The sequence below is a fragment of the Sander vitreus genome, chromosome 15 (genome assembly GCF_031162955.1).
Source record: "Sander vitreus isolate 19-12246 chromosome 15, sanVit1, whole genome shotgun sequence".
In the NCBI taxonomy this organism is placed as follows: Eukaryota; Metazoa; Chordata; class Actinopteri; order Perciformes; family Percidae; genus Sander; species Sander vitreus.
Window position 1 is genome coordinate 26,011,341 of NC_135869.1, and position 25,317 is coordinate 26,036,657.

General features: G+C 44.0%; 1 protein-coding gene across 1 annotated transcript in view; it reads left to right on the forward strand.

Annotated features, from left to right (window-relative positions):
- grin2ba (glutamate receptor, ionotropic, N-methyl D-aspartate 2B, genome duplicate a) overlaps window positions 1–12,956 on the forward strand; it is a 135,099-nt gene extending 122,143 nt beyond the window's left edge. Inside the window, 3 exon segments of the mRNA XM_078270456.1 lie at window positions 4,147–4,385; window positions 10,628–12,226; window positions 12,228–12,956. Of these exon segments, the coding sequence (XP_078126582.1) occupies window positions 4,147–4,385; window positions 10,628–12,226; window positions 12,228–12,956 (2,567 nt within the window).
- The last annotated feature ends 12,361 nt before the right edge of the window (window positions 12,957–25,317 follow it).

The window sequence follows — 25,317 nt, forward strand, 5'->3', positions numbered from 1 at the left end:
TGTGTTGTGTCTACTGTAAATTGAGTTTTTAGTGTCTGTATATTATCTGTTGCATGTTTCATGTTATTGGGCCCTCTCCGAAAAGCTTTTAGTAGCTTATTTGGGGTTCCCCATTTCAGGTGCGCTACATATGATCATTGTACCTTCCGAAATTGTGTTTTAATGATACAATGATGACGAGTGAAATAAATGAAACAAAGGCTTGAATGCCTGCATAGAAAGCAGAAATAGTGTGTGTGTGTGTGTGGTAGAGAGATAAAGATAAAGATTCTGACTATGCACCTGAATTATTGGGACTAACCCCTCCTGCACAGTAAGATCGTATGCGTGCACAGCTACAGTAAGTACTGTATAGTAGGTCACAGATGAACCAGGAAGTTGGTCTCTAAACTGTATTGGATGTTCACAACAGATACTTTTGGTGAACATTGGCAACCAATCTTGGCTGACCTGGGTTGTTTAAAACCTTCGATGTCCCAAATTCCCAGTTAACTTGGCGAGTACAATGTTATATATAATAAACAGTACGATACAATGGCCAAACCTAAAGAAATAAGATCCAAGTTGTAGGCTAATAAACATAAATTATCCTTTAAGAGCTAATTTGAAGCAATATGCTTTGAACAAATCCTGCCTCAGGCTGTGCCGTAGGGACAAATTACAGTGGCTAAGTTTACTTCTCATGTAAATTAGCGTAACATACAATATTTTGAAGAACATCTATTCTAAACTCAGGCAAAAACAGGCTTCTCAGACAGTAAGATTTTAGGGTCCTTTTGTGGTGATTTATATATATATATATATATATATATATATATATATATATATATATATATTAAGAACAGACAGAAAAGGTAAGGCAGCGCTGCTGGAATATAATTTAAGATTTAGCTCCACCATAGGGGCCGTGTGCTTTATGATCCTGCATTCCTTTTATGGGAGTCTGTCCAAGCTCTTCAGGACTTGTTCTTTTCAAACACTTGATTCCTGTCAGCTCTAGCTGGAGCATTAATGAGTCTTGCAACGAGAAGAGAATGGATGGAAATGCGTTGAAAATGTCCCTTCCTAACCCGTATAGTACATGCTTTATGGTTTCAAGCAAAAACTCTTCGTCATAAACAAGTCCAAATGTCAAACACAACAGCTGCTCGCTCAGGTTATTGACTTACACTAAACTAATTTCACAATGTCCAGTTTTGATATACAGCTTAATACAGAATGGGGAATATAATGGAAGTTGTGTGTGTGTGTGTGTGTGTGCTTGTGTACAGTAAGTTTGCGTGTGTGTTGTTGCTAGTTTATTTGGGCACGGTCCAGCGTGTTGTGAGCATCCTGAACCAAGAGCCCTCCAGGGCCCACTATAGTGCGTCCCAGTTAGGGGTGCCAGCATAGCTCCCGGGGTATTTTAACACCGTGTGTGCGAGTGTGCTGTTTTGTGTGTGTGTGTGTGTGTGTGTGTGTGTGTGTGTGTGTGTGTGTGTGTGTGTGCGCACATGTGAATATGGGTCAGGCTCTGAAAATGAGAGGGCCTAGAGTATGTGTGTAAGCGAGAGTGAGTGTGTGTGTGTGTGTGTGTGTGTGTGTGTGTGTATTAGAGAAATGAAGGTAAAGATTCTGACTAGTTACGACACATTTTTACCAACCTACATACAATTCAATAAGAGTGTTGTGTGTGTATTGTTTCTGACTTATCGATTATAAGTTTGATTATTTTTCAAACATGTAGGTAAGACTAGTGTGTGTGTGTGTGTGTGTGTGTGTGTGTGTGTGTGTGTGTGTTTTCTATAAGCACATTTGTACGTGTGTGTGTGTTGAATATGGGTCGGCTTGCAGTAACATCCTCCTTGTGCCACTGCAGAAGCACTTATACAGGAACCAAGCGGCCCTGTCTCACCCCTCTCAGGATTTCAATGTCACTTTGCCACGCCTCCACCATCCACCACCCATCCTGGTGGCCTAGAAAGCGATCAGACTCACGTGGAGAGCCCAGTGGCCTGGAACCAGGGCTGAATGGGAGTCTGGGTAGTCTGACACAGGCCTGAGCGAAAAAATATGTCACAGCTGTCGTGAAAAAGAAACGGCAGTTTTGATTGGTGATTTTCTGATACACTGTTGGATGGAAAGTTTGCAGAACAATGTTGAGTACAATGCTTCTCACTCTTGAAACCAATACCAGGCATCAATGATGAAAGGTTCCCTCATTTAAAAAGAAAGAAAATCCTTTTTTAACTCCAAACCACTTTTGTTAGTAGTGTCTTGTGTTCATACTTTTAGTTATTCAATTGTGGAAAGTGACTAAAAGTAAGAACAGGGGAGACAGGAAAGATAACAACAGGCAATAAGGATGTTTGTGAGCTGATGAACAACAAAGCTAAGCTAAGTTCTCACTGAACTGACTATTTCATTTTGGGATTCAAGTAAAACGTCAGCTGAATTGTCCTCCTTTCAGTTGACTCTTCTAAAGTCCTTTATTTTATTCCCTTTGCTATTTGCTTATTGTCCACAGAGCAAGGCACTGTAAAAGTTCAAGGAATAGATCTTGGGACATACTGGTGGGGAGTTAAACAATTGACACCACTCTCATGTCTCTACAGTAAATATGACACCAGTTTGCTTATCATAAGCGCAACATGGTGGGGACTTGGTTGGTACCAATGGATTCCCTAGATCGTCTAGTTTCATAGGACACCAATATCTTCGCTTTATAGCCTGCTACAGACGCGTAAAGACAGTGATGTCAGCCTGAAATCGCCGGAGGCCCTGCAGGTGTCTAAGGTTAACACTGGTCTGTCACTTCAGGCCAATCAGCTGGCTAGGCCACCGGGAATCACCCCCGCTCCCATTGCCAGTCTGGGCCTGTCGTATCTGGACCGGGGTTTGAGTCCTGGTAACTTAGTTGATTGGTCGTGGTAACGACCAACTTAACACCGCTAGAACGTCCAGCAGACAGCCAGGTAACGTCATGGACAACGGCACAATTTTTATTTTGGAACTATTGGACCATAATTGGGGGTCTTGATTGGGATCCAAACAACGTCTCCAAGTATCAGTGTTTGTTGGGTTACTTCAAAGCCATTGTGTTAATGCACTCTTGTCATACAAATGCAAATGCGTGTTGTATGCCGCTGTCATGTCAAAACAGCTGCAAAGTGGTTGCATTTCAGTCAGTCAGTTTCTCAGCAGATATAAAGTAGTAGCTGCTGTGTGATTGTGTCTGTATCTTTGTGTGTGTGCGTGTGTGTGTGTGTGTGTGTGTGTGTGTGTGTGTGTGTGTGTGTGTGGTGCCTCTATCCCTGACTTTGTATGCTGTGGAGCATTTTTGTTGATGCTCAGAGGCCAGCCAGTGCAAGAATCGCGCTGACACGCAGCGACGACGGCTGAATGTATGATTAATTAAGCATCGCCCGTCCTGCCACAGTCGGCTTTGATAGAGAACAGCTCGTGATGAAACAGAAGGTGACCCACAAAAGAGTCCAGAAGCTCAGGGACCAGCATCAGACGCGCAGACACACACACACACACACACACACACACACACACACACACACACACACACGCATACACACACGCACACACATGCACAAATGCTAAAGCTTTTACATATTGTGTGGTAAACACTTAGAGACACACAATTATTTGCAGAAATGAGTGAAAAAAAGATCAATGTAATTAACACGTGAGCAATGGCGTGTGTTACTCTATTCCTGTCGGTAATGAAGCCTACTGCGAACCTCAAGGCTGAATATCACTTCTAACTCCCATGACCCCCCCCTTCCCACCGTCTGCCCGCCATCTTCCCTCTTCCCTTCTTCTGTTGCATCATCTCTCCATCCCTCGTGTCCTCCGATACCCATCCTGTTATTACATCATGTCCCTCCTCTCTCCTTTTATATTTTACATTCCTTCCCACTTTTTTCACACCCTCATTCTTTATTTCAATTCCCGTACGAATCATAACAACACTTCTCCGCATGTCGTCATCATGCCCCCCGTCCTCTGTCTCGTCTCCTTGTCTCTCATTCTATCCATCCCTGTATCTCCTTGCCTCCATCCCACTCCCTTCTTGTTGTTCCATCAACTCTTTGCCAATCTCTCCCTCCCCTCTGTCCTTCTTCTCTTCTGCCCATCTTCCCCTTCTCCATCCAGGTGAGATGGAGGAGCTGGAGTCCCTGTGGCTGACGGGGATCTGCCACCACGAGAAGAACGAGGTGATGTCCAGCCAGCTGGATGTGGACAACATGGCCGGCGTCTTCTACATGCTCGGCGCCGCCATGGCTCTGTCGCTCATCACCTTCATCTGTGAGCACTGGTTCTACTGGCAGCTGCGCTTCTGCTTCATGGGCGTCTGCTCCGGCCAGCCCGGCTTCGTCTTCTCCATCAGCAGGGTGAGACAGGGCGGGGAAAGGGAAGACAGGAAACTACTCAGACTTTAGAGCTGGTATCCAAAATGTTGTTAGAATGAATGAATAAAGAGTACATGTATCCATCTGTAAGGTAAAACACTGTTGTCAGCTTCCCTTGGCTTGTACTTTTTAACAAATATTCTGATTGACAGATTCAGATTGCCAGTAAGTTCTGTTCAGGACAGAGCCAGCATACGGGACCTGATGCATTTTTACACCAGGTGTCTTCAAGCATCAAATCAAGCAAAAGCCCAGTAGCATCACACTTTCCAAATTTTGTAGTGGCCGATATGAATAAATGACGACTACCACGCAACCATAAATCCGAATCAGAATCAGTTTTAATGGCCAAGTTAAGTGTAAACACTACCATGACCTGGCTCAGCAAAAACACTTAGATGACACCGAAGGGCATCACAACACAGAATTTGACTTCAGCTTTTTGTTGCTTAAATATTTAAAAAGAGACAATGCAACATTTAAAACGCAGTGTTCCTCTCATGAAATGAAATGTTGCATTCATAAGCAATTAAACACACCATGGCCCCCGTTCAATACACCCACTCTGTCTGGTATGACCAAATGTAGCTTTCAGCGGCAAATTTCAGCTAATGTACAGTCAAACTGAGTCATTTGGCTGACTGTTTGACTCTTCTCTACTTGTGCTACTGTTACACTGTTTTTCAGCCATGATCCCGTAATAGTGTTAAACCCATCTGATGGCAAAAGATAAATCCGCAAGTATGAATTAAAACATCCAAACGTAATTATTGCTTTAACATATATTCTTTCCGGCGCAAAATGAGCCTAGGGGTTAATAACACATGTGTACCGAGTCAACCGTTCTCTGGGACATGTTTTCATGCTAATCGAATGTGACCAGTTTTAGCTCACACCACTAATTAGCTTGTAACGCTAGTCGTCGGGGCACGCGAAAGTAAAAAGAAATCTCTATTTCTACACCACTAACAAGGCTCAAAATATCACCACACTTCCACGGTAGCATAATGAGGGTCCCTAAATGTTAACCAAAGCATTGAGAACTTTGTAAGTGTACAGACAGTTTATTAAAAAGATAGTTTAGAAAGACTGTACCGTTTACGTATACAGGCAGGCGCCATCTTGGGAAAACAGTCACGACGAACGCTGTGCGTGAGCTATGTTACTGGTTACACAGCGTTCGACTGGTCGTGACTGTAAAATGGGACGGAAGGGGCTGAGATTGGTATGAGGAATTAAAGGATAAATACTTGTGCTGTCAAACTATTAAAATATTTAACCGCCATTAAGCACATTAATGTCATAGTTAACTCACAATTAATCACACATTTTTATTTATTCTAAATGTCCCTACATTTCTTTTTGTCCAATTATTTTTTCTCATTTTAATGCTCTTATCAACATGGAAAAGTGGATCGGCTTGCTTTGTGCTTTTGTCGCCTGGCTTTGACGAGGGGGCGGAGAATTCAAATCAGCTGTGTGCTCGGCCATCAGCCGTGTTCTTGGCCATCAAGTGGTATTTCAGACTGCACGTGCTGCGATGATAGCTCAGTTCACAACGACAAAACACACAGATCACTTTGGTCTTGTCAATGGAACCATTTGGCAACTTTTTAAAAGTAAACTTTCCATTCAGAATCTTATTGGCATCCATTTCGGCGTCTCGCCATCCACTCAAAACGTAACGTTAGCCTACTACTCTTTGGCCGGCTCACAAGCCCAAACAAGTGTGTGCGGCGTGCCTGTTGTTTTGTTTCCGGTCTAGCTAGATCCGGTGTGGTGTTGTAGTTTTTCTAACGTTACTAGTTGTAGCAACAGCATGTGAAAAAAACGACAAAGTTTGCTAGGCCAAAAAGAATGTTAATCTCGCGCTAAAAAACAATTGACGCCGTTAAAATGGGTTTGTGTTAACACCGTTAATAACGCGTTTAACTGACAGCTAAACTTTATCTTTAACTGACTAATAAATACATAGAGAGACTGATATTGAAGAGTCAAAGAGGAATTCAAGCATGATATGGCAGCCGAAGTCAACAACTACCAGCTGCACTTTCTCACCAGAATTTTCTATTAAGAAAACATCCAAATAGGTTCTATGTCTCTAATTTACAACTGCGTCACCACCAACTCCTTCCTGTCTGTAAAGTAACCTCCATTATTTGTTTTTTCATCCCTACATCATGTCTGTAATGTCTCTGCTTTATTCTTCCAGGCTTTAGATTTGCTAAAATTGTATATAAGCAAGTAGCCAAACCAAAACTGTCACTTCCAAACAGAAATTGGGAGCTTTTTACCTTTTTGTTTAGACGGTCAGGCCTTTCTGATGTCCGTGGGGGTAAATATTTACAAAAATCTTGAGCCAAAATCAATATTTCACTCAACAAAAATCAGCCACACAACCGGAGAGGGTAGATTACTGGATCCCAGGAGACCAAAGTCACCCCCGAGGTATTTGATTTGCATTCCAATTGTTTTGACATGGCTTCGGTGTAATTCACTGCGTGCCTCTGAAGGTGAACCGCTGCAGGCTAAACCACGTGGCTAATTTATTGCAGCGCGCACCTCCCCCCTTCACAAACACACACACACACACACACACACACACACACACACACACATTTGATACGCTGCTGTGGTGCCGGGGCTACTTGTGCCAAGAAAGCAAAGCTACGAAGAAAAAACAACAAACCCAATATAACATTTTCCCCTCTCTGCTCTAATATTACGCTCCAGTGCCCAACTTTGATTATTTTGTATGGTGTTAATTTCACGTTGTTGCTGTCGCCTTGTTTATGGTCGTGTGTGCGAAATATCAGTTGCAAAAAATGTCAAGTTGACTTCTCATTTCCACAGACAGGCTGCTTGGTGTTGTTTTTGATTATAACATCATTATAATGTGTATAGGGACTGGATCTGAAAGCAATTATGCTCTGTGTAACATCCAGCGATTGCTCTCGTTTACAGAAATCACCTCTGTCTTTGATACAATGTGACAACGTAAATGAACGCAGTGTCCACAATTACAGCCAGTATGATTTCAGTATGTTAAAATATTCAGGGGAAATGTTCACTGAGAGTGTTCATTTGCACATGTAGCACAGAGCACGGGCATTGCGGACAGTGGAAATTACGGTTTATTATCTTTCCACACTCGGCCACAGCTTCACATCTTCTCCTTCTCATTTACTCGAGTGTTTTCTCTCCAGCCTCAGCCATTTCTTCCTTTCTCCCCCCCCCATCTTTACTCTGCCATGCAGATTGATTCCGCTTTTTTAAATTTCACAGCATAATCCAATAAACTTTATTGTTATTGCCGCAATTAACATTTAAGCTTGGCAATAGAAAAAAATGAGACTTCTGTCACGGTTGGCGTGAGTCACGTGGCTTCGGTCACGGCTTCATGGTCGGTTAGCGTTCCCTCCCTGCGAGGGGAGTTCGGCAGGGCTCTCCCCTGGCTACACTGAAACTAATTAATTATATCGATTTAAAAAGCCTCTAATGACAGTAAATGTATTAGAGGTTTAATCACTCCTCTTTTTACAGCCTTCACATCACATCACGGCTAGGTTGATTAGCATTAGGCACCATATACTTACACCACACACACACAGTATTAAATTATGAGTTGCAGCATGTACAATAAGCACTCTACAGTACATGCAATTTATACAGGGGGGGCAGCTAGTTATTTGTTCCTGCCTCTCTGTACCAGTGTAATCACTTATAGATTTTGCTGCGATCCCCCGGTGGATTGAAAATTCTTAGGAACCACAGTTCTTATTCTTCTACTCTTAGGCCACAGTTATTGCTACACACACACACACACACACACACACACATACCCTATAAATAACATATAAATAATCAGCTACTGTAGCACTGGGCTGGCAGCAATCTGCCAACTGTTACATTATGTGGGCATGTGGAGTAGACAGAATCTGCTGTTGAATACAACGCAGCATTCACAAGATTTAATGCACTACAGTATTAACTTTTTGTTCTCAGTTGTGGTTGTTGTTTATGTCAGGTATTTTATTGTGTAACCTCTCAGTTGAATCTTAGGAGGAAGTTGTGGTAAACATAGAGCTTTTATTTTGAAGGGAAAAACAGAAGTGGAGAAAGCGTTGTATTTTTCTGACGTTTTTGACGGTGTGGGGTTAAAATAAAGTGAGACGTGCAGTGCCGTCTTGGTTCCGGCATTAAAATATAAGAAACGCTCGGTTACATTTATTTGTGCGTGTGTGTGTGTGTATGAAAGAAAAAGCTTTAAGGGTCCCATATTATGCTCATTTTCAGGTTCATACTTGTATTTTGGGTTTCTACTAGAACATGTAACATGCTTTAATATTAAAAAAAACACATACAGTCTGTCTGAATATACCTGTATTCACCCTCTGTCTGAAACACTGTTTTGGTGCCTGTCTCTTTAAGCGCCCCTCCCGAAAAAGTCTGCTCTGATTGGTCAGCGTTTTGGGGTCTACAACTTCTGGATTCTTGGGAGTCTCTGCACCACCATTGCAGCCGGGAAATGACTGTAACGTCACTGTAGCGGCACCTTCTACCTATATATAGTATAGTTGTGACATCACAACCGTACAGAAGTCCTGACGGCTCGTTTAAAGGCACCATTTCTGAATACAGGCTGTGTGCATTTCTGCGTTTTGATACTTTTATCAATTTATATAGCACCTCAACCTGCTTTATAATAAAAAAGTGAAATGTCACTTTTTACAATATGGAACCTTTAAAAAAAACACAAATATTCATCCTGAGCTTGCTCTCATTTACCATCATTTCTCAATAGAACACAACCTCGCCGTCAAAACCTTAAGTGGGGAAGATCCTCTAAAGATTAAGGTGGATGCTTCTGGAAAAGTCAGCCCAAAATGGGATGTTGTCATAGATAGTCATGGGAGGGAAGACGTGACAGATTTGGCAGCAGGTGGGGTGTAATCAAGACAATAAAAGAAGAAAAACAAACAACAGATGTGAAGTGATGACAAGTTATATAAACAGGCAGATGGATAAAGAAACACAGATGAGACAAAGAAGGACCAGATAAACATTGAAAGATGCTTCTAAGTGGGGGAAAAACCCTGCGTGATATTTAACATTTGTCTTCCACTTCAAGATTTCCATCCAATTCCAATATATCTTAAATATCAGGAGTTCTTTTGTATTTATGTTAACCGCTGTTGGTTTTAGCCATTGTCAAGCTTTATGTACTTAGCTGTTAACAGATTGTGAAATTGAAAGAAGTAATAACATTATCTATAAAAGCGGAATAAGGGATGAAGGCCTTTTTGGCTGAAATGCAGGCGCTGTCCATGGAGCTAATTAACTAGCAGAAAATGAGCGTCGATGGAAAGGAGAGCTGTGGGTCAACGAGTCAATGTTAGTGGATAAAAGGAGGAGGTTGGGAAGAGTTGTAGCTTGACAGCCAGCTAACGCGTAACCGCTTGTCCTGCCCTCTGTAGTGGCGAGCAGGTCAAAGGTCCGCTGATCATCGATCTTTAATAGTGGTCAAAAGTATCCTTTTATTTCCATAGTCATCCACAGAAATTCCGAAAAACTGAGCAAAATCATTGTTTGGAATTGATCTGATCCTTTTACCGTCCCCCATCTGTCATGCCTGGTTTTCTCTCCTCCGTACAATCGTTTTTATCTGAATATTGTATCGTACATCACTGAATGCAAATGGAGCAGTTTATCTTTTTTGTCACTTTAATGCTCGGCCGGCTTCTCCTTGGCTTGGCCTTTTGCTTCGGAGGGAATTGTGTTGCGGCGTTGAGCGCCAGTGGAACTGAGGTGTTTAATAACTGCCGGAGGATATTGTTCAGCTGAATTCTAATCACATTGATTGAAGGTATTGACAAGTGGGACCCAGGGTCATCACCGTGCAGCTACACTATCCTCTCTGAGTCTTCATACTGTCTTGCACTGTCTCACTTTATCTCACGCCAGCTAATATACTACAGGTTACCGTTTATAAATGAGATCTGTTTTTACTTGTGACATTGTGTTTATTGAGCAATGGATTGCCGGCATCAGCAGAAAGAGCTGTATTCACTTTATGTCCTCTAGGTTCTAAAATGTGGGGTGGTCAGGGTGCAATGCAGCTGCAGTCTGTTTTTGTCAACTTAAATTACAATATTAGTGAATAATGATGGTTACTGTAAATGTACCAAATGGCACTGTTTAATGCCTTTTATTTCCCCACACAGGGCATCTACAGCTGTATCCACGGTGTGCAGATTGAGGAGAAGAGCAGCTCGGCATTGAACTCCCCATCAGCCACCATGAACAACACCCATTCCAACATTATGCGCCTCCTACGCACCGCCAAGAACATGGCCTCCCTGTCGGGGGTGAACGGCTCACCCCACAGCGCTCTGGACTTCATTCGCCGGGAATCCTCTGTTTATGACATCTCTGAACACCGGCGCAGCTTGGCGGGCCACTCCGACTGCAAGCCACCTTACATCCCGGAAGACAACATGTTCAGCGACTACATCAGTGAGGTGGAGAGGACGTTTGGCAACCTCCACCTGAAGGACAGTAATCTGTACCAGGACCACTACCTGCACCACCATGGCTCAACACTGGGGCTCAGCGGACCAGCTCCCAACAGGCCCCACAGTCTAGGCAGTGCTAGTTCTCTGGAGGGGGGCATGTTCGACTGTGACAGCCTGGGCGGAGGGATGGCCCCTATTTTCACCACCCAGCCATGCTCAGCACTGACCCACAGGAACATGAGCAAGTTTGACCTGCTGTCTGGACAGACTCCCCCCTCAGGCCAGAGCTTTAAGGGAGGCCTGCCGGACCTGTACGGGAAGTTCTCCTTCAAGGGAGGCGCCTCAAGTTCCACGTTTATCCCTGGGCACGGCTACTGTGGAGGGAGAGGAGATGACGATGGGAATATACGCTCAGATGTCTCGGACATTTCCACGCACACAGTAACTTATGGGAACCTGGAAGGTAATGCCAAGAAGCGCAAACAATACCGCGATAGCCTGAAAAAGAGGCCGGCCTCTGCCAAGTCCAGACGGGAGCTGGACGAGATCGAGCTGGGCTACAGGAGGAAACCCTACCACATCAGCCACCACCATTACCACGGCCACCGTTCTACCTCCCCACCGCTTTTGCCCGCTGAACGGAAGAGAGGCGGAGGAGGTGGAGGAGGTAACAACGACGGGAACTCCTATCTCTTCAGAGAAAAGGAGAGCGTTAGGGATTTTTATTTGGACCAGTTTCGGCCCAAAGAGGGTGTCCCTCAGTGGGAACATGTGGACCTGACGGAGGGCCCTGGGAGTAGAGATGGAGGAGTGGCGACCTGCACCACCCTGGTTCCAGTGGATGACTTTCTTAAGGGCAAACCCAAGAAGTCAGATTCAAAGAGTGGGGGAGGATCTGGGCTGGCAGGGGGAGAGTGGGAGTGCAGGAACTGTCGGGCTAGCGGGGGAGGAGTGGGCAAGCAGATGTCCATGCATGGAGGAGGGGGTGGTGGTGTTGGGTACGGTGGTGGTATGAGCTGCGGGTCCTCTGGAGGCGGAGGAAACAGCCGCCCTAGCTCTGCGACCTGCATGCGCTGCGAGGGCTGTAAAAAGACAGGAAACCTCTACGATATCAGCGAGGACAACAACCACCTCTTGGAACAGATGGGGGGAGGGAAAGGCGGGGGAGGAGGAGGAGGCGGCATGGGCGCAGTCCCTCAGTCTCAACCTCAGGGCCAGCAGAGGAGAAAGAGTGGAGGATTGGGCAAACAACTGAGGCGGCAGCACTCGTATGACGCGTTTGTGGACCTTCAGAAAGAGGAGTCAGGTGGGAATGGGAAGTCTGATGGGCCTAGGGGGGGTTGGAGGGATGAGCGGTGCGGGTATGGGAGGGATGCTGCCCCCGCCCAGGAGTGTTAGCTTGAAGGAGAAAGAACGCTACATGGAGGGCTCCAGCCCCTTCGCAAACATATTTGAGCGTCACGGGGGCTCGGAGAGAGAAAGGGAAAGAGACCGGGACCCATTGTTTTACGCAGGTGAGGGCCGGAAAAGACCCGGCTCACCATTCGGCCTGTTCAGAGGCGGCGAGGGCCTCCACCGCCGCTCCATCGGAGAGAGAGACATGCGAGACCGGGACAGGTCTTTGATGGAAGGAGGAGGTGGGGGAGGGTTCTCTTTATCCAAATCTCTTTACCCCGACAGGGTAAACCAAAACCCCTTTATACCCACCTTTGGGGACGACCAGTGTCTGATGCACGGAGCCAAACAATATTACATGAAAAAGCAACAGCAGCAGCAGCAGCAGCAGCAGCAGCAGCAGCAACAAGTTGCCAAAAACAGCCGAAGTGACTTCAGGAGCCAGATGAGCACGACGTCATATCTGCCGGCGTCTGCCACGGCCGGGGTGATGTCCAACGTGACCCCCCGGTTCCCGAAAGAGCTCAGCCACGGTGGAATGAACCACCACGGCTCCATGCTGGGGGTGGGCCCCCCGCGTCCCTTCAACGGAAGCAATGGCCATGTGTACGAGAAACTCTCCAGCATTGAGTCTGACGTGTGAGAACAAAACACAAAAAGGGGAAGGAGGAGCGGACGATGGTGAGGGAGGAAGAAGGGGGGGGTGGAGGAATAGAGGCATGTACTAGTGTTGGGAGATCAGGGATGATTTTAAAAGACACTGTCCACACACTGCAACCCTAGCCCATATTGGGACAGCACGATTAGGTAAGAGAGGAGAGAACTGGAGACTGTGATATAGAGAAGAGTACAAAATCTTGTTTTAGCAAAAAAACTAATCTGGGTTAAAAAATCAGGACACTCTGAGGAGGTGTGGGATGTTAACCCTCTCTCAGAAACGGCCAAAGCTACTCTACTTTTATGTCCACTCACGGTCGATCAACATCCCCCCCCGCCTCAACATTAACACAAATGTGCTCGACTCCCCCAAGTCCACCATTTTCACCCACCGGTGACGCAGAAGTCAATGTACTCGGTTATTATCGCAAAGAGGCGACAGCTCATCTTTGAATTTGATACTGGACATGTGAGCCTGTTGCGATGCGACTGGCTGTCGACGCGAGAGCTCCCGCCGAGGCGCTTCTGAGGAAAAAAAGACTGCGAGAGCGAGCGGCCCATCTGCCCCTGTGTCACCGCAGAACGGAGACGTTGTCACGCTTACCGGAGCCGCGACACAGGAGATGACTCTCTGCTTCTCTCTCTGGAAGGAGACATCCCCGGCCTGTCCATCTCCTCTCCGTCCCAACTCGTCTCTTCTCCCCCCCCCCCTTCCTCATCCCCCAATGCCAAATGACCTGATCTTGTTTGCTTTGAGAAATACAATCATGAATGATAATAAGATATTCTTATAGAAAAGAAGAAAAAAAACAGGGTATAAGAACAACAATAATATTGATAACATTGTGAATAACAAAGATGTTAGTGCTGATTATGATAACACTGCTTATGATATCACTTAAGTTTGTTTTAATTTGTTTTATGTTCAGCTGGTATGATATTTCACTACTGTTTGAGTAGCTGAGGTTGAATCCTGTCTGCCTCCTGTGGCAGCTGGAAGGTTGTTCTAAGTTCAACCAACAAGCCAGAAAGACTGAGTCCTTAACTTCTTATTTTTTTTCAATGGTTTCTGTAGAATATTCTACTTCATGCTCATACATTTATTTGCTCCTTGTGGAAAAAACAGGATCTGGAAAGACATGTTTAGAGCTGACAGATCCTTCTTTGATGTTTCAAGACATTACAAATGAAGTGCATACACACACGCACGCACGCACACACACACTCACACTTTAAACACATGCCGATTTTGTCGGTCTGAACTTGTGTTACTGTGAACGACGCGTTTCGTCTCGAAAGCTGAAGAGACTCAGAGGAAGGACGTGCCTTAATGGTCTCCAGTGGATGTGTCCTCCAGTTCACACGCCGTCCTCGCACGACCGGCCTGCACCGGGACGGACCGGCATGTTTTTTTAGGCTCCTCGGTGACTCTCTTCACGTTTATTGAGCCAAAGCTGCAGTGAAAATGTACAGCAAGGCTTTGAGACACTGCAGCTGATGGTTTAGATACAAGAGGATGATGTTTTATAACTTCGTAAGAAAATGATTTCATATGTCGAATGTGGGCAGCGCTTTACGAACCAGATGTATTTTTAGGATGTCACGGATAGTCCGACCGCGTCTCACTTCACAACAACACGGCAGCCTTTAGACCACTTCTTTTATTCAGGTTACATGATAGCAGTCACCAGGCACTCACCTTTTTATTTATTTTCCCGCCTCTCACCAGTATCTCGTAGAAGGCGTTACTTATTCACTCACGTAAGCAGTCTGAGAGGCGCGCACAGAAAGCTTTGTTTGTACATTGTGTATGATAAATATATGGACTGCTGTTTATGTTGGCAAAAACACAAAATGGGTAGGAAAAATGTTGTTGCCCTGTGACAATGATGCCGATTAAAGCTTGAGCCGAGGAGGATGTCGATTTGGGAGAGGCCTCTTCGACACTGACAGAGGCGTCCGGAAGGCGTCCCGAAGGCTGGTGAGGCCTCATTGTATTGCACAGGACCTTTTTACTTGGTGTAGGTTCAGGCACTTCAGTAGACATGCCTTATCATCCCATCACCATGCCCCCCCCCCCTCCCCTCCCCAGAGCTGTCTGATGGGCATATTAACTGTAAATTTATATGTACTATTAAAAGGTTTGATCTTCGATTAGCTGGCGGCGTCAGAAGTTCAAGGGCTGCGGGAGATTGCGAAGAAGTGCTGGCCTGAGACAGGAGCTGCTGGAGTGTGTAGAGTGTGATCTTTGTCCTTGCGGACTTCTATCTTATACCCTAATCTAAATGTACCAATGTAATAGGTTGGCCTGCGTGCGCCTGCGTGCGTGCGTGCGTGGCGTGGGTGGGTATGTGTGTGGAAGGAAGCAAATCACGATTGAATGATAACAGCTGTTTTTTTTTCTGATAACTATTCATAAGTTCAACAGCCTCTCCTCCTACTCCTCCCTCGCTCCACAGACAACACCATCAAAGTGAGACTGATCGAGTTAGCCTTAAATCACACTGATCCATCCATCTACCCCACCCCACCCCCCACCCCGTGCCTCCCTCCCCACAACCCCATGACTCTCCTAATGAATAGATTGGGATCTCTGGAATTTTTATACGCACACATTTTCGAGAGTTCAGGTCAACCATTATCAGCGAGACGGTATAAGGAGGAGAACAGGAAATGACGGGGGAATAAGAAGAGGCAGAAGAAGGGAGACTTTGGAGTGGGCATCAATCAGTGTCAGCATTTGTACGTTCAATCTTTTCCTTGTAAATAATATATTTCAAACTCTTTTCACTTTGTACAGTCGACAGACAGACAGGATGTAACTTTCAATATGTTTTACAGCAATTTAAGAAATAAACAAAATGATAATAAAAACTGATAAAAACGAAAAAAGTCATCAACAAAATTATGCAAAAATATACTTAAGACACAAATATTACTAATCATAAGTGATATAATTGCACCTTTTTACTTTAAGTCTCATGTTTACTTAATTATAATAGTTTACCAATCAGTATACTTATTATGTTAAGAATTATGCTTTTTTTCATATTTTCACTAAAGTGTTGGAAATCGAGGATACTTTACTGTAGGTGTAGACGTTTGGTGATAAAAAAGGGGGAAAGTTTAGTTTTAGGAGTCTTCGCTAAGTTTCCCTTGAATTGTGTTAGATTCTCTCTTTTAAGGTAAGCTCTTCTTCATGCTTTTTGAGATCAATTCAATTATCTACACATTTATGGAATACAATATTACATGTATACATAGATGATATTTGCATATAGAGGCAGTATATTGTGATCCTTCATTTTTAAGCAGCAATCCTTGTTAAAAAAACTTACGAGATATTTGTGTTTTTGTTGCCCGTTTTTTTCTTCTCACCTGGGCTCTTTAACAGTGACTGCACAGAGAATTTAGAGCCATCGTCGGCCTGGCCTATCCTCTTCCCTCTCTATGTTTGGGATAGACATCACTGTGGTAAAGGAATACACACATGCATACACACACACACACACACACACACACAAATGCACGCTGGCCATTCCCCAGTGTTGACGGCGTTAATGTTGCGGAGGATTTCAGCACAATCTTGTGGGAAACCCAAGAGTGAGTGTAGTTTCATCTCATTGAGAATCCATTTGAAGCTGAAATGCATTTGTGCAACCCCTTATTATTAAAAGGTGCAACATTTGTTCTGTCACGCCTCATGTTATGTAGAGTTTTGCTTCAGGGGAATCAACTGCTGTTGCCATATTCAAGCTCGCATATTCCTAAACTGTTATTAGACAGAAAGCCTCGGATACTGACTTATGTTTGTGCAACTTTGTGTACTGCTTGCTTCTCAGCACGAGACTGGAAATATAATTTGTTGTGCACATATGCAATGTTGACCCCATGCAGTCAGAAATTCCCCCCCCCCCCCACACACACACACACACTCTTCTGTACGGTACTGATTCCAATAAGTCTCTATAATCTTCGCCTCAACCCTGAGAGAAGAAATTCATATCTCTTCTGTTTTTCTCCTCAACTGCTTTCATGTCTAGAGGTTTGATTGAAAAGTGAAAAATGTATCTGTCACGTAAACTCCGTGTAGGTTTGCATATTTTTCATACAAGCCACCACGCTCCTCCTCCCTTATTTGCAATAAAAAAAAAACAGGATGACAGAAAAAAGCTCTTACTGTACACGGTATGTGCTACTTCATCACTTCCTGTTTTTTTTGTTTTTTTTCCATGCATTGGAGAGGGCGAGCTAGGGCCATTTTCCAGCTGCTGGTTAGGAAGTCAAGGTGCGCCTGACACTGTGGTAAACATGCTATCATCAGGCCTTTACCACCTCCAGCTGCTCTGCTCTGCAGGCCGAGCAGCGATGCAGAGCAAAGCACGGCTCGTCAGAAGTCTTTATTTCCCTTACGGCCGAATCGGTCCCGGGCTCACTTCTCTGCACACGAGCATGCCACAACACATTTGTTCAAATGGGTCGTGTTGAGCGAAAAACACTGTCACATTTTTACAACACAAGAAACGGCCGTGGCAAAGTCAGCGGGGCTGGAACATCCTGAAGGCGGAGGATGTACACATCACCTCAACTGACGCGTGTTTTGTCTGTCAGGGATACTGACACACGGGACCACATAAGAGCGTGACGTGGTCGGCTACAGGGATCGATGTTACCGGTTAAACTGACTCGTGAAAATGTATTTTTTTTGTGTTTTGGAGGAAAAGGTATTTGACATCGGTATTTCTATCATATTGAGTTGCTGATTGCGTTTTCACACATGCAGATAGGAAGGATTATACTGTGATGTTATATGATTGAGTTGTTGTGAAGGTCCATTTGTAATTTAGCTGCTTATAATTTTCCAATTCACCCTAATTCATTGCAGAACTTGGTTACTCATATTTTAAAAGTTCTGTCTGTGTGTACGTGTATTAATATGTATTGATATTGCTTTATATTGATGCAACATTTTCTATTAAATTGTGTACAGTTTTGTTTGTTTAATATTGCTATTTTCCATCCTCCTCATTGGTACAGTTAAGAAGGGATTGCTTTAGCTGAATGAAAAATGACATAAGGGGTTGCTACTAAATGTATTTCACAAGGTGAACTCACATCTTCACTGAAACTACATAGCCTGATTCAATTTACTGTGGGTTGACAAACGTGTAACATATGAATAGTATCAATTGTATACATAATGATATACATAATATTATTCTTGGCCATTCTTTTCTCTTTTTGTGGCCCTTTTCTTTGAAAATAAAAAAAAACAACCCACATTTTTACACCATACGAACAGAAAACGACACAAAAACAAATAATTGTACAGGTTGTGTAAATACTGAATACTGCGGTGAAACATTGACCTTTTTTTTTTTTTTGTATGGAAACTATCAAAGTAATCTCAATAACAAAATAAACCACGTCATGACAAAATTTCAACAAAAAATTAAATAAACATTAAGGTACTTCTAATAAGGATAATATTGATATCTACAATTATAAGTGCTCAAATAAGACTATTCTTTCTCTTTGTACATGATGAACAAAATGAAGTGTTGAGTATTAATAATAAAAAAAAACTAAGTTTCACGCATTTGGCACTGAGTCTTTTTAAGCTTTTTTGTGTTTATCTCTGAATTTTGACACAGACATGCACACCTCTGCATCCTCTTGATTCATTTCATTTGCATTTTTTTGGGCACAGCTCTCACGTTTCCCTACCCACTGTAGTGACACGCACTCTCTCGTAACACATACACTTGTATAAGCTGAAACCCTTCGTTGAGTCCTCCTAGCCTGGTCCTACCAGACTCTGGTCCATTAGCCTGGTCCTACCAGACTCTGGTCCATTAGCCTGGTCCTACCAGACTCTGGTCCATTAGCCTGGTCCTACCAGACTCTGGTCCATTAGCCTGGTCCTACCAGACTCTGGTCCATTAGCCTGGTCCTACCAGACTCTGGTACATTAGCCTGGTCCTACCAGACTCTGGTACATTAGCCTGGTCCTACCAGACTCTGGTACATTTCATTTATACAGAGAGTCTGGCCACTCTCCATTGACAAGTGTTAACTTCCTTGAAGGTGGGTATTCTTGTTGAAGTTTAAAACTATTGGATCTGCCCAGAGCCACTCTGGATCTGCCATAACCAATCGCTAACGTTTGGTCGTGACGTCGGCTTAGCATCGCTAGCGTCAGCCTTAGCCAACTCCTTCACCGCTAACGGAGCGAGCTGGAAAATCAAACTGTTCCCGAACCCCGTGGGGAGGAGGGCCACAACATCATGGCCACCAACACAACTCAGCAAAGATTGTTCTTGCTCGGGCTTTAACTTCTGGATATTCGGCAGCGTTGACACAACGGACCGAATGGCTTTTGCTCGCAATTTTCTCCGCCGCCATTACAGAACTACAACTCAAACTAGTGCACGACCTCAGCGTCATCGTTCTCAGCCACTCCCTCTGTTCACTGATTGGGCCACCAAATATTTGGTCAAAGAAAACCCAAGAATATACTGAAGTAGTGAGTACTGAAGGAAAATGAAAATTGAGCCGAAGTACGTAGGAGGGCGGAGCCAGGCTAGAGTCCTCCTCCCACTTTCTTGCTTTCTTTCACAGACTAATGGCCCTTTCACACCTGAAAGTCCACACCAAGGCCCGAACCAAACTTGATGTTTTGATACACTGTGTTAGTTTTGGTTTGGTTTAACATTGCAATTACACGAGCGAACTAAAGAACTTTACATGACATACTTGCGTCCTGTCGTCATCATCTACAGTATGTGTGCTTCCTATACTTGACATTGATTGGTTCGTAAACGGACGTGCGTCTGACGTCAGCGTGTTGTCAATTCGGCGAGTAGACAATACTCTTTGGCCTTGACAAGAATGACTTAACCGATGCAGATCGTTGCCACTATATTGTTGTTATTATAGCATTATTACCTGCAGCACCAACTAAACTCAAGGGTAGTTTTCTCGTTACTACCAAGAAAGAAGAAAACGACAACATTTTTACTCAATGTCAGACCATATTTCAATTAAAAACGTAGTCTCATCCGAACCCCATGTGCTACCGCGGCTCATTCTCTCCTGCTACGTCTTCTCGTCTCGGTTGTTTACGCGGGAATACCTGAACTTCCAGTATTTGGTCCCAACCATCCAAAAATTTTTTATTTCACACTAGAAACGAACCAAACCATGGTTGAGTTTGATCCGGACCAAGACTTTTGTTTTTGCCGACCAAATTACGGCTGTTTGGTCCGAACCGTGGTCCAGGGGAGGTTTCACACTTGTGATTTTGGTTCGGATCAAACTTATAAATTCAGAAAATCTGGACCGGTAAGTGTTTAAATGCATGATCTTTCTGTCACACACAAGCTCTCTCTCCCTCTCTCAGACAGGAATTCCAGGAAGAGGGGGAGAGGAGGGCCATATGGTGACTGTATGGTGGAGTGGTTAGGTCTGGGTTTGCCCCCTCAACAACCTACACTGCTGCTGGCGCTCCGCACAACCCTGCTGATTCCGTCCAGGCCCCCTCAGGGTTCTCTCAGGCTGCTCTCTCCTCTTTCCCCCTACACCATCGCTGCTCCTGCTGGACCGTGCAGCACAACAGTAGTCCTGCCTGAGACCTGTTGTGTGTTCTCTCTCAAATTTAAACTATTAAACTATTATAAATAATATAAACTATTTTATTTTAATGAACGTCCGTTACATTCAAGCCATTGCCAGATGAGTTCATAATTAAGCCTATCAGCTCCACAAAACTCTCTCTGTATTTCTCAGTATGGCTATGTTTACAAAACGATGTAGTCCGGCGACATTTGCGCGCAGAAGCTTGAGTGATGCATTTAACGTCACCGCTGAAAAAGGGCAACAGCAGCGCTCAGCGTTGGAGACAAATTACATGATAATTACCTTCTCTGAAGAGTCCATCATGTTTTTGTTTTATTCTCCATGTCTTCCTTGATTTGACGGGATAAACGCTACTAGCAACTGCGTGTAGTCATTACTTAGAATTCCTCATGGAGGCGACAGAAACTACACACTATAGCTTAAAAAAAGGTTGTCAAACTGAACTGGCACCCATTTCAGTCCACACTATGTATTTATCCGAGAGAGATCAACAGTGAGGTGGAGTATGTCTTTCACAATGCATAATAACTGTCTTGAGGTCAGGGAAGCGGGACAGATTGAAAAATCGGGTTGATGGAAGTAAATGAAGAGAACCCTCCCCTGTCTCAGCAAGAAGGGCATTTATCTTCAGCAGTCTCTGACGCTGTTCAGTCACCAATAGTGTAATATTGTGCTTGTACTGAGCAGGTCCCTTGTGTAATTGTATTGAAATGTATGAATAATAAGAGGGGGATACAAGCAAAACATCCAGAGAAAATCAAAGCATGTGCATTTAGCTCGGCTGCTAATGTCTGGATATACGTAAGCTCTTTTTCAGCATTGTGCATTTAAAACATTTCATGTATTCTGTATAAAAACCAGCTTCTAGCCAAGTTTGAATGACGATGCTTCATGAAGATGGAAAGACATATTCAATATGGAGGTGTGAATAGATGTTTTGGCCTTCTCACATTATTAAAAACACCTCACATCCTGAAAACTGCTTATTTTTCACTGTTGAACAGAGCTGGGCTGTGAAGGCTGTACATTTTATATTTTTACATTTTAACAAGCAGATCTTATCCAGAGTGACTTAAAGATGCTTTAAGATTTTTACTGCCCCATACTACAAAATGACCACGATATAAATTATCTACAGGGGTTGATAGGGTTGTTGATCAATGACTCAACGATTACTTTGCCAGGTACTGAGGCTTTCGGCACTCCCTACCCTCTCACATTCTCAGCTTGTCAAAGATGGAGGATGGGTGTCCTGCATGAGTAAACCAGCTCCACAAATGCATTTCGTGCTCAAGCAGTGTTATTTTGCACCGTGACACATCACATCATCACTTCACTCAAACAGTTTGTGGTATTTCTGCTCTGAGAAGAATGCGATTCGTGCAGTTCTGACAGTGTCGAAGCTCTCAGCTCTGCCACACACCTGTCAACACTTATGCAATTCCCTGATCACAGGTTACTGAAGTTAGTAGTAGTCTCGCATTGCCAGCTGTGGAGTAAGGTGTGGCTACACCACAGATACATTCTGGGTTATTCTGGGTTGTTTGCATTTTTTTAAACCAATTACAATCATGGGGAGCATTAAGCTCTGGACGCAGCGACGGTGGCTCTGCGAAATAGCCTCGGCAAGGAACTTGTTTGGTGGAACATTTGCACCCCCCGCAAAAGAAAATGTGTATCACCGTGTGTACTTCGCCGTGTGTACTTCGTCCACAGCAATCCCACCAATCGCTTCACTAAGAAGCACGAAACAGAAACTATTACTAAACAGAGTTACATTAGTTCTTTGTCATAATCCGAAGTATTTGACAACTTGAAATGTTGACCCGATGATTGCGTTACATTAAATGTCCGGGGAACAAATACAACTAGAACTGCAAGCAGTTTTTGAACGGGGTCCAAGCCCCCCGGTGCAAGTCGACCCCGGCGGACCGTGGAGTCCATGAAAGCAGAACCCAAAGCGCGACGGGGGTGAGGCAAATGTCAGGAAAAAGCGCAACGCGTGAACTGCAAGGTCTGTGGTAAATTGCAATTGCTAATTTCCCATTTACATGCATTGAGTTATTGGCCAAAACGCGTCTAAGTTGATTGTAGCGCCCCTTAATGACCGGTTTTCACCAAATTTGGTACAAAGCCTTGGAGCATGTATAATAACAACAATAATCAATGACAATTGATCCTGTGCAGGGAATAAATGCATATCAAATTTATTGGCAATCCATCCAACAGTTGTTGGATGGATTGTTGGATTGTTGTTGGATTGTTGTTGGACTTTTTTACTCAAAATCATAAATGTGCACGAGAGGAAAAGTCAGGGAATCACCAAAGTCATTACGCCGTCGGTGCATCCTCTAGGGAACATGAATGTCTGTACAATTTTTTATGACAATACATCCAATAGTTGTTGAGGTATTTCAGTCTGGACCAAAAACTACTTTAACGACGAGTGCTATCCCTGGAGCCATGCTGCTAGCCTGACTAAAAAGGTATGGGGGTTAGAGGGAAGCTGGAAGGAGTTAAGGAAAGAGAGATTGATTGAAGTGTAGCTATAGGGGAGGAAAAAGGGTTTTCAGAAAGAGAACAAGAGCATGAGAGAGTTGCATTTAGGAGCTCAGACTCATCATTTTACCTACCTCCCAAAATAGTGAAGTTGAGATAAAGTGGCTAGACTGTCTCCCTAAGCAGACTCTCACCTGCGCTCCCCACAGACCACAGCTAGATAATAGGTTCAGAGAGCTTCAGAGACATGATGGAAAATTCAGTCAGTCAGACTCTGCAGTGTTAAACAGTGCAAAACATGCTGGGAGTAAGGCTACTTGCTGGACAATAGAGTGGCGAAGTCCCTCCCCTTCCGGTGGACCCCATGGTAACTTATTTTGCTAAAAAATATGTATGGTAAACGGGGAGGGACAAATATTTTTTTTATCCTGTTTGAATTAAGCCATGACTTACACATATGTTTGTGAATTTAAAAGATAATTTTGCAAATAAGGAAAGTCATGGTTTGTCGTAGGTTTGTTGTAGTACCACTTAGTTTTGTGTGAAACCGCTCAGTGAACTACATCCCTCGTATTGCACAAAATACGTCACCTTGCTCACTAGCTCCGCTTGCTCGCTAGCTAGCTTAGCTATGTTCCACGACACGTAACGTTATCTTACACAATGTGTTTTATCCAGTGTCTTTTTGTCAGCCGGGAAACGAAAGAACGAGCAAGACTCATCGTTTGTGTGAGTAACGTTACATCCGGCGAAGTCCGTCCCCTTCCGGTGGACCTCATGGGACCTTAATTCGGAAAAAAACAGTAGTGAACGGGGAGAGGCAAATTATTTTTAGCTAGCCAGCTTAGCGCTGTTCCACAACACATGTAACGTTATCCTACCTGCTGTATTTTATTCAGCGAAGTTTTATCAGCCGGGAAGCTTAAGAACAAGCTAAATCCTCTGCTCGTGTGAGTAACGTTACATCTGGTACGATACACACAGACATCGTAGCTTCAGCGAGACGCCATCCATGCGACTTTGATTTGTCTGTCTAATTACGTATTTTTTCATCTTATACTTCAACAGTTTAACAATAAACTGAGACTTTCTTGACTTATAAAATTATCTTTTAAACTGACGAACGTCATATGTCTAATTCATGGCTCAATTCAAAAAAAATATTTGTCTTTCCCCATTCACCACCGTTCATATTGTTTCCGAATTAAGGTCCCATGGTGGTCCACCTGAAGGGGAGGGACTTCGCCTCTCTATACTGTAGGCCCAATTACAATGTTTACAATAATTTGCAGGTAGAAAATCCCTGTGTCCCGTATGTTTACGTTGAGCAAACGGGGACGAGGAACAACTGGATACTGTCATCTCGTTCATCTAAAATGAATGTTTGATGCTCTCATATGTCAACACTTTGACTCAACATTAGGTTGTAACTTTTTGATATTATTGAACATCTGTTACATTCAAGCCATTGCCAAATGAGTTGATACAAAGCTAATTCTGCTTCACAAAACTCTCTCCGTATTTCTCAGCATGACTGTGTTTAGAAATTGTTGTCGTCCGGCGAATTTCGCACGCAGAAACTTGAGTGAAGATAATGACCTCTTCTGAAGAGTCCATCATGTTTTTTTAATCCTCCGTGTCCTCCTTGGATACTAGCAACTGCGTGGTGGAGGGGTGGAGGGGTGGGGGTGGTGCGTGATTACGGAAGGCTTGTGTCATGTGGATGCAACAACAGTGGTGTTGTCATTACTTAGAATTCCTCGTGGGGGCGACAGAAACTATGCACTACAGCTTTAACTATAGCTCTTTAAACATTACAGTAATGGCTGAAAATGACAACAGAAATAAACAAGCCAATTTCCCATATCGCCGCAATTCAAATCAACTGCTAGTTGTCTACCTGGAGGTGATTTTTGTGTTAGCCACAAGTCACAGTGTGTCAGTCACGGTGGTTTGGTCTATAGCTAACTAACTTAGCATCCACTCTGTATGCTAAATATCTGACCTACTCTCAGCTCTTATACCTGCACTCAGCAGCCCGCCTGTCCCCCACCCAGCTATGATGACACCCACCTCCTCATCCATCATCCCTGGAACCCCCCGCCCCCCGACTCCTAGCTCACATTAATTTTTCAGTCACACTGGCGAGCAAGACTTATTAAATTATTGAGGGAGGGAGTGAGGTGTGAGGGTAAAAAGGATGACGCCTG